Here is a 9,862-nt window from a genome sequence, read left to right as displayed (position 1 = left end):
AAACACTGGCAGTGGCACTAGGGTTTATCTCTACTGCATATACTGGCTTTTGGGATCCTATTCCCTTTGGATGTATGTCTTGCTCAGCCTAGATATAGTAGGGAGTAAGACACAAAAAAAGTGTCTTACCCTCTCTTAGGATTGGAGGGAGTGGGGTGGGGTGGGAATGGGAGGAGAAGAGGAAATGGGAATTTGGATTGGTATTTTTTTTAAGAAATCCAATAAATTAAAAGAAAAGAAAGTTTACATTCAAAAGGAAAAAGCTCAGTGAGTCCTAAAACAAAACAAGAACATATGAATTGTAGGAAGGCACCTGTAGGGACGGGGGAGATGGTAGGTTTATGAGGAAGAATGGTGAGATTGTTGAGAGAGAGAGAGTAAACAGAATGTTACACATGCGTTCATACATACACAGACATGTACACACATACATACACAAACACAATCACGAAAGAACTAATATAATACAATTTTTAAAAGACTACAAAAAATGAAAATGGGATGACCAAGTGACTCAGTTCTCAGTGATTCTGTCTACCAAGCCTGAAAAGATTAGTTCAATCCCCAGCCGAGTCTTTAAAAAAAAATTGCCTTTTTGACAGCGCAATGAAACCTGCAGAACATTATTTAACTAACATAAACCTAGTACAGAAAGACAGACTCTGGGAATTCACTGTCCACCATTGTTAAAAGCTAAGCTCACCTAAGGAGACTACAGAACATTGGTTTCCAGGGATGAAATGTTGGATGTTACATAAGAAAAAAATTACCAACCACTTGAAAATGCTAATACACAATTTCTTTGTCTTCTAGCTTTAATTTTTCAGTTCCAACAAGAGTTCCCCTATCCTGTAAAATACTTCCTTTTCCACCCCTTCATAATTTTCAGTGTAAAAGCAACATAATCAATTTTATCTTTATTGGCAAATACAAATGTGCCTATTTACATTTTATAGTGTGATATTTTGTGTACATCTCTAACTTAAATTGATAACCGTCAGCATGATGATTGACAGTTACTTTATAGAATGTAATGAGAGCACTCAAAATTCATTCTCTTAGCATTTTTAAGGTGAAAATTTAGGTACTTAATTTAACTACAGGCAATAAAACTTAACACTCCAGAATCAAAACATAGGTTATTGATAGAAGCAATGAATTCTAAATAATGGATAATTCTAGTAACATGGCCATTAGATAATCTATGGTAAGAACTATTAGCTCTTATTAAGCTCAGTAACATCTAAGGATTTATTTTTCAAGTATTAGGGCTTTTCTTACAATATGCAAGATTCTAATCCAGGAGCTGATGTTGCTTATAATCTCTTTGCCTTGCCCAAGGAATCTGTTCTCATTCTCATCTATTGCAATTATTATGTACTTAATTATATCTTTGTACATAAAATCCAAGTGCTGTAAAACCTGGTACTGAATAGTAAACTCTGTGCCAAGACCCATTGAATGCAAAATACTGTAAGCAATTATTTAATACATATCAGTGCACAGTGTTCACAAAAAAACTGCATTATCACAGGAGCAAAGTGAAAATAGAACTATAAAAATCAACAAGTACTCTTTGTTCTTCTTTTGTTTGAACATCTCTTTACCTGATTTTGTAAAATGTATTTGTTTCTTTATAAACAATAAGTTTACTTGAGAGCTGAATATAAACCATATTTCCAAGTATACAAGAAAATGTGTATTTATAATTCAGTAAATAATTTTTTTTCCTTTACAGAAAAGCCAATCTTTTATTTTAAAACTATCTTAATTTTAAATCAAGAAGAAAAATCAATGGCAAAGAACAAATTAATTAAACAAAATTTTCTCACAAAATCTGTTCTGCTTATTACGATTGTAGTAAGTCTATAATTTTAAACATCTGCATATGTTAAATGACTACTTTTTGAAAGAGCAGAAATTTAGTTATGAAGATATCTAGAGAGAAGACAGTGGAATTGCTGCTAGTCCTGCATTTTCACTTATTTCTGATCATGGCAGAAACCTGCCCAGGTTTCAGATAGCGACTCCTCAGCTTTGACATGGCTCCCTTAACCTCTTTGTTTCTCAAAGTGTAGATAACTGGGTTTAATATGGGTGTAAAGATGGTGTAGAACACAGCTAGGACTTTGTCAACTGAATAGCCACTAAAGGGCCACACATAGATGAAGATGCATGGCCCAAAGAAGAGTATGACAACGGTGATGTGAGCAGTTAGGGTGGAGCGGGCCTTGGCCATACTAGCAGAGGAGCGATTCCTAACTGTAATGAGAATCACAGTGTAGGAGACGACCAAGAGGAGAAATGAGCTCATGGAGAGAAAGCCACTATCTGCAACTATTAGTAAGCTGACAACGTAAGTGTCTATGCAAGCTAGCTTGGTCACCAGAGGGAGATCACAGAAAAAACTGTCCACCTGGTTAGGACCACAAAATGGCAAATTAACAGTGAATGCCAGCTGGCTAGTTGTGTGGATGAAACCCACACACCAGGGGATGATGACCAGAATAACACACACTCGGCGACTCATGATTGTCTTGTAGTGGAGAGGCTTACATATTGCAACATAGCGATCATAGGCCATGGATACAAGAAGTACCATCTCACCACCAGCGAAGAGATGAACACAGAAAATCTGAGCCAAGCAGGCTTCAAAAGATATAGTTTTCTTTTCAGCCAGAAAGTCGGCAAGCATTTTGGGTGTAGCAAATGAGGCCACACATATATCTATAAACGATAAGTTTGCAAGCAGAAAGTACATGGGGGTATGAAGTCGGGAATCTGAAGCAACTGTGAAGATAATGAGGAAGTTTCCCAGAAGAATTGCTAGGTACAGTAGTAAAAATATGAGAAAGAGGAAAGGCTGGAGCTCCTTTGAACTTGACAGGCCCAACAGCACAAACTCTGTCACCCGAGAGTAATTTGTCTCATTCATTGACTTTGGAAGAGATTTGTCTTCGGTTGTCTGAGGAGAAACAGAAGAGAAATCAATAAATTAAATAATTTTGGTGTTCTTTTTCAATTACAGATCATATTTCAAAGATTACACTTTTATGTTTCTATTCTTGGAGCTTTTGAGGTATTGAAATTTACATAAATAATGTCATAGAATGGTATATGAATCTAGCTATATAAAGTCAGAAATCAGTCCAACCAAATACATGGTTTTGAGGAGCCTAACTCTAGCCATCCTTGTATAGAAATGAAGAATGAGCAGGACACGAAGTCCTGGGAGCTTTGTTGCTGATATGGCTGATAACAGTATTCACTTTGTGAAAACTTAGTGAAGCATATGCTTCCTGATTTTCCGTTTTATAAACATGTTGTATATTGATGGAGTTTATAATGATAGAGACAATTCCAGATTCGTGTAAGTTAACTCATCTGTACAGACCCTCACTCCCAATAACTATATATTATCTCCTTCTTTCTAAGTACAAAGTCTGTAAAGTACAATGCAAAGTCTTAGCAAAATTGAAAGATATAGAACTTCCCAGGATTTTTTTCTGTTCACTCAGATCCTCTTGTAGATTCTCCTTACACTGTAATCTGACACATTTGTTCTTGTCAATAAAGCCCTGGAGATGCTAACCTTCTTCATATACAGGCAGTACTATTAATAATGAAATGAATTTCATTGTGACATGATACATACACAGCGGGAGAGAGAGAGATTTGAAGACTCTCAATAATAATTAAGTTTAAGAATAATGATTATGTATTGTAGAAATTTGGGTTATGAGAATTTTTCCTACACAATTAATATGCCCTATTATCTGAAATTATTTCCTTTGATATTGTTTTTACATATATGCGAGCTATAACTTACAGACATATATAGAAATAAGAAATTTAAAAAGAAACCTGCAAAGTGATATTAGATTATCACAATTTGAACATCACTCACATTTAAGTCAAGTCTTGAAAGATGTCTTTTTATTATTTCTAGCCACTGGCAATCATAGATATCAATGTCTTCTTTGATCAAAACTACTTGAGTTTCACTGGATGAATTACTATACATAAGGCAATAAACAATGAATAATCTTAATTAACTTCACGAAACAAACTCAGAGTATAACTTTTGTATTTCATGTCTCCAACTTGTCAGAACTCAGCAAGGAACAAATTTGTGTTTTATCACTTGTACCTTCAAAACAAACGCACCGAGAGATCCTGAAATGTTTAAGAAACAGAGTTTTAAAGCAGAACATACTACAGGGAAATATATAATAGAACAAATTTAATTTTTAGAAGGTAGTACATTTTTTATGAACTTAGATTTATTAATCTTTGTTCTATTTTTTAGAAGGTCCTACTCTTAGAGTTTTGTGCAAAGGATCCTTACAGGCAGAAAAGAAAGCAATGCAAATAGAAACATTTTCTGGGGATTTTGATATATACCCCAAGAGGGAGAGTGAGTGTGAAAGAACCAGAAACTTCCTAGGGCTATGATAGAGAAATCTGTGAGCAGAGAATTTAAAATAGAGCATAACCAACCATGAGAGTGGATCCTAGCATGAACTGGCCTCCAATAACTCCTCTGATTCTCCTGTAAAGTTGATTTTTCTCACTGTCTGTGGCTTTTTGGGCTCTTGGAAAACTTTGACAAATTCTAGAGCCAAGTTTCTTAGCATCTGAAATAAAAGCAGTAGTTATACGAACTCAAACTGTATTTCCCGTATAAGCCCTTTCTAATTTCCCCAGTTTATAAACACAGAACTGCTCAACTCTCAAGGCCCAGTGCTATGCAGTGTTATAGAATACCTAAATTTATATCTACTTCCATAAGAATCATAGGCCAGCATATTGATCTCTTGTTCATTATAGAACTTAATAACATCCATCATATTTTTTGTTTGGTATATATACTAGATGGAATGTGTTAACATTTTACCCACAATTAATTAATTTTATATTAATAAATATAATAATGTCAGAATAATTAATGTCTTATTGGGCATCTATGAGACTGTGACTGCATCTTTCAACCTTTTGTATTCATTATCCTTAAATTTTAAGTAGTTATAAGATTATATGGAAAATATTAAATTTGCCTCTCAATTTTTTTATTTAGAGGATTCCAAGATTTCTAAGAATTTAATTACTCTTAAGCTATAGTGATTACCTTGTTAAACTAAACTTATTCTAATTTAACATTTTTTCTAATCCAATTTAATCTAATAATTTTTACAATTGACATTTGACAATTTTACAGTGCCTGACCTAACTCATATTAAAATATGTTTCCCATTAGATGTGGTCATGGAAAACTGCTTTTCCGTTCTTACAATATCTAAAAATAAATACATGCCTTCAGATTTGGAAGGACAGAATGATATTTAGGTCCTTGATATTTGAAATTTTATTGTAAAAATCTCTCTATCTCTCCAATACTTATTACTTGGTTATTAGAACTTATAGATGAAGGGGGGAAACTATATTGTTTACATGAATCATGAAACTACTCTTTCATGGATGCACCTTTTACCAACTTTTAAACCGTTCTGTCCTTTTACTTTCTAACTCAGGATAGATCAGGTATATCACAACTATTATTATTGAACATATATTTGTAAATTACCTGGTTGTATACAGAAATGAAAACATATTGCTTGTATAACATTGGAAATATGTAGTTATTCTATAGTGTGATATAGTCATTAATTATTAGAATGGTTTAGTTGTTAATAGCACTATACAGATAACATAAAGTTTAATTGTTTTTTAAAAAAAAACAGATGAAATAGGCTGTGTCTGTAGCACAAGGGGCTACTTTCTAGTAGATCAGATGTAGCTATATGTGGGGTTTCTAAGGAGCCTGGGGAGCACTTGGCTAGTCAAGATCTAAACTAGGGAGGAACTATTAAAAAAAGTTTCAAAATAAATATTATGTTACAGAATTTTCAAGGAGCTTAGCCTAAGTCTAGATATATGCTGTCTCTGTTCACAATAGTAAATTACATGACCACAAATAGCTTTCAGAATCCTCCAGAAATTAACACCTAGGACATATCACTAAGATTCACATTTCTTGATCTGCATCGCATATATAAGTATATATAAGTATATACTCACATGTCATAAGAACATGTCTCCTGGCTTATCTCATCCTATTGGTCCAGAAAACACTGATCTTTTTTAATAAGCACCAAACAAGAACATCACAGTTATTCAGGAGCCAATATATTGGTGACAAATACATGCCTTTCCCAATTCTATTTTCACTCTTAACACTTTGAAGTGTTACTGTCATCAACACAGAGATATATAAAAAGTTTTTGCAACGATTAGAAATTGTTAATTGACGTCACCAGACTATAGTGACCAAGAGACTCCCATGAGAGCTGGGGTCACAGAAATGCCTCCATTAGAGATAATGACATGAGAAAGATTGTTTACCTACAAGATCAACTCATGGATTTCACAAATAAAACAAGGAGTGTACTTACAAAATGATTTTTCTTGTTACGGAACACATGACAGAGTGGTAAAAAAAAAGGAATAATTTTTTTTTTGGTGAGGTCAGTATGCTTCAGGACTGCTGTATAAAAGCATCAGTGAGAGTGTCAACACTTGATAAGAATTCTTGTGCCTTTTCAAAATACAGATTCAACAAATACCTTGCTGTACTAACTTTTAGAAACACGTATGATTATATGCTTAGTTTCTAATGCAAGGATTATAGACTAAGGTCATGGGAACTGCTTTACAGTAGAAACACTGTAAAATGTAAAAATGGTTATATAATTGTTCTACAATTTTCCAGGAGTGACATAAACAAACTGTATTCACCATATATTCTACTAGAACAACATACCAAAAAATAATATACCTAAGTTTAGGTTAATGAACTAATGAATTTATTAGGGTTACTTATAGGAACAGTGGCTGGTTGAAGGTCACTATAAATCCCACCCCAGAATGGGTGATGTGGAATTCCCCTCTGCATGCTGTGAATATCATTGGCTAATAAAGGAATTGTTTTGGGTCTATATCACAGAGCTATAAGAGAACAGAGCTAGGTGGGGAAAACAAAACTGAATGCTGGGAGAAAGGAGTCAAAGTCAGAGAAAAGCTACATTGCCCCACAGGAGACAGAGGCCAGAATTTTAGCTAATAAGCCAAAGCCACATGGTGATACACAGATTAATAAAAATGGATTAAATTAATATGTAAGAGTTAACAAATAAGCTAGAGCTAATGGGCCAAGCAGTGATTTAATTAATACAGTTTCTGTGAAATTATTTTGGGCCTGAACAGCCAGGAACAAGCTGCCTCCTTGCAAAACAATGACTCATCCTTAATTTCTAAAGGTCTTTAATGATGAATGCATATAGAAACACAAAAGATGACATATAGCCAAAAAAAATCTAATAGGAAAGAACACTGTTGGATACACTGCAATGCATGACATAAAATTATAATATTGTGTGATAATGATTAAAACAGCCTCATACAGGCTCAATAATAGACTTTGAGAGTGTGATAGTTTGAATAAAAATGCCCCCCCAAGCTCATATAGTTGAAAGCTTAGTCCCTGAGAATGCTTCTATTTGCAAGGATAAGGAGGAGTATCTTTATTGTAGTAGGTGTAGCCTTGTTGGAGGAAGTATGTCATTTGGGATAATCTTTGAGATTTCAAATGCCCATGCCAGCTGCAGCTTCATTCTCTTGGCCTATAGATTAGCACATAGCTTGTAGCTACTTCTCCACTATTAGCCTGCCTTTTGACATATTCCATGCTGCCAAGTCCCTGCCACCATGTTTCTGTTGCCATGCTCCCTGATATGATGATAATGAACTAAACCTCTGAACTATAAGCCAGCCCCAATTAAATGCTTTATTTCATAAGTGTTGCCTGGTCATTGTGTCTCTTTACAGTAATAAGACAGTGACTAAAACAGAACATGGTACCAGGGACTGAGATATTGCTGTAACAGGCCTGACTATGCTGTTTGTCAGAGGAATACAGAGAATTGTGAGACTTTGCACTAGAAAACCAGTTGGATGTCTCTAAGTGGAGCTTAATGGGGCATTCCAATAGGAATATGAAAGACAGTGCTGAGGGCTATGTGAACTGAATGGGACCAGGTTAAGAGGTTTCAAAAGTGGGGAATGTTAGTAAGTGCTTTGAGACCATTCTTGTAATATTTTGGTAAGAAAATGGTGACATTTTTGTTTTTTTCCTAAAAAATCTTCCTGAGTCTAAATTGAAGAGTTTTGTATCCATGGAATTGGCAGAGGAGATTTCAAAATAGTCTAATATTGACTCTGTCAAGGTTTATTAGTAACCACTCTTATGCAAATCTGTAAAGAAAAGAAGCAAACTGAACAAAGAAAAATATAATAATATAACATAAAATGTGCCTAAGTCCTGTGCTCAAGGAGACACAAAGTTTAAAGAAGAACCTAATGGTAAATGAAATAAAGGGAATGTCAATATTAGGGCAAGATGACACCTTGTTAAGCTTCCAAATTGTGCAAAGAAATAAAAGAAATCCTTAAGCAGTAAAAGAAACCATCAATATTAGAAAGCCAATGTAAATGTAACTGGACAAGGGGACCAAATTCCAGCCCTTTCAAGCACCAGAACTTGGCAGGTTTGGCCATGTAGTTCTTTAGAATCAAGGATACAAGAAAGGAGTTATGGAATCTTTTTCCATGGCTAAGGAAAGCAGTTTAGACCTGCTGTGTGTCAGTGGAATTTCTGCATAGTGGCCCAGAGAGGCCTCTATTGTGTGAAGCTGTGGAGGTAAAGCTCAGGTTATGTTGGAGATGACAGACTTATAGTGAAGGCATAAGTCACAAACAATGCCACACAAGTTTGGAATTATGATTAATAGAGTGGTATTTATTTAAAGGGGAAAAAACTTACAGATTACCGTCTCAGACAACAGCCCTCTGCGCAATCAAGAAGAAGTTTAGTCGCCGGAACCAGAGCAGGAAGAAAAAAGAGCAAGAAGGGAAGCAGCCACTTTTTTAAAGGGAGAGAGACCACGCCCCAATGGGCTGATATCTCAGTGGTTATTGGCTGGAGGAGTGGAAGGACCTCCCGCAACACCATAGGATGACTGCTAATAGGATGTGAAACCAGCCCAAGAGAGAAAAGTATGTTACAGTCAACAAAGCTAAAAGGAGTTAGTGATCCAAAGAGTGCTTTGATATCAGACATAGAGATCCAGAATTTGAAATTTGTCCTGCAGGGTTTCAGTCTTGCTCTAGTCCAGTATTTACTCACTATGCTACCTTTCTTCCCTTTTGAAATGGTGATGTGTATTCTGAGCCACTGTACATTGGAAGTATGTAACATATTTTTTGATTTTGACTTTACAAATCAAAGGAGATTACAATTTACTGGGTCAAAAAAATAAGTTTGATCAAAATGCCTTGACTACAAAATTTAAGTCAAATGATATGTTACTTTTAAGAAGAGGTTTTGCTTTTGTTTTCACAGAAATGAGAGCCTGTGGATTCATTCTGGCTTAAGAAAAATAAGGTTTGATCAAGGAAGATCACCTGAAAGATTTACAATGGGAATGGATGGCCCAGATGATTCAAAGTTTCAGAGCACCTCTGTTGCAGTTTCCTCTGAGTTCTACATCCAGAACAGCTTCGAGACTGCTATGTGAGATGATCCAGTCTCACAGAATATTCCAGGAAGGACTTCACCACTATCCTAAATTTTCTTTGGCTCCACATAAGATTGTCAGTGCCCCCAATCAGCAGGAAGTAGGTGAGAAAACTACACCCAGATTCCCCCAAAAAATATCTTATGGATATTTGTCTTTGTTCAGTGTGTTGGTTTCAAGTTGTTATGAATAGTGGTCAGGAAAAAGGCTAAATAAAGGAAATTCGAATC

At 35.2% G+C, this 9,862-nt stretch overlaps 1 protein-coding gene across 2 annotated transcripts; it reads right to left on the bottom strand.

The window, feature by feature from the left end:
- Window positions 1-1,868: 1,868 nt before the first annotated feature.
- Window positions 1,869-4,631, bottom strand: LOC126495778 (olfactory receptor 4K15-like). 2 transcript variants are annotated; one of them, XM_050133377.1, is made up of 2 exons: window positions 4,501-4,631; window positions 1,869-2,965 (listed from the first exon to the last, which is right to left on the bottom strand). In XM_050133377.1, the coding sequence occupies exons 1-2, from the start codon at window positions 4,519-4,521 to the stop codon at window positions 1,979-1,981; spliced, it is 1,008 nt and encodes a 335-aa protein (XP_049989334.1). In that variant the 5' UTR covers window positions 4,522-4,631; the 3' UTR covers window positions 1,869-1,978. The 2 variants fall into 2 exon arrangements, with proteins under 2 accessions (XP_049989334.1, XP_049989335.1); XM_050133378.1 differs by lacking the exon at window positions 4,501-4,631 and adding an exon at window positions 3,908-4,011.
- Window positions 4,632-9,862: the final 5,231 nt, after the last annotated feature.

This window comes from Alexandromys fortis, unplaced genomic scaffold (genome assembly GCF_014885135.2).
Source record: "Alexandromys fortis isolate MF-2015 unplaced genomic scaffold, M_Fortis_MF-2015_v1.1 scaffold_610, whole genome shotgun sequence".
Lineage (NCBI taxonomy): Eukaryota > Metazoa > Chordata > Mammalia > Rodentia > Cricetidae > Alexandromys > Alexandromys fortis.
Note: the sequence above shows the minus strand (reverse complement) of the source record. Positions and strands in the feature narration are given on the sequence as shown.

Excerpts from the sequence above, each read along its gene's own strand:
- LOC126495778 (XM_050133377.1), bottom strand. The coding sequence starts at position 4,521 with ATGCTAGGATCCACTCTCATG. Across the intron at positions 2,966-4,500 it reads TGCTAGGATCCACTCTCATG|ACAACCGAAGACAAATCTCT; the intron begins GTTGGTTATGCT and ends GTTTCTCCTCAG.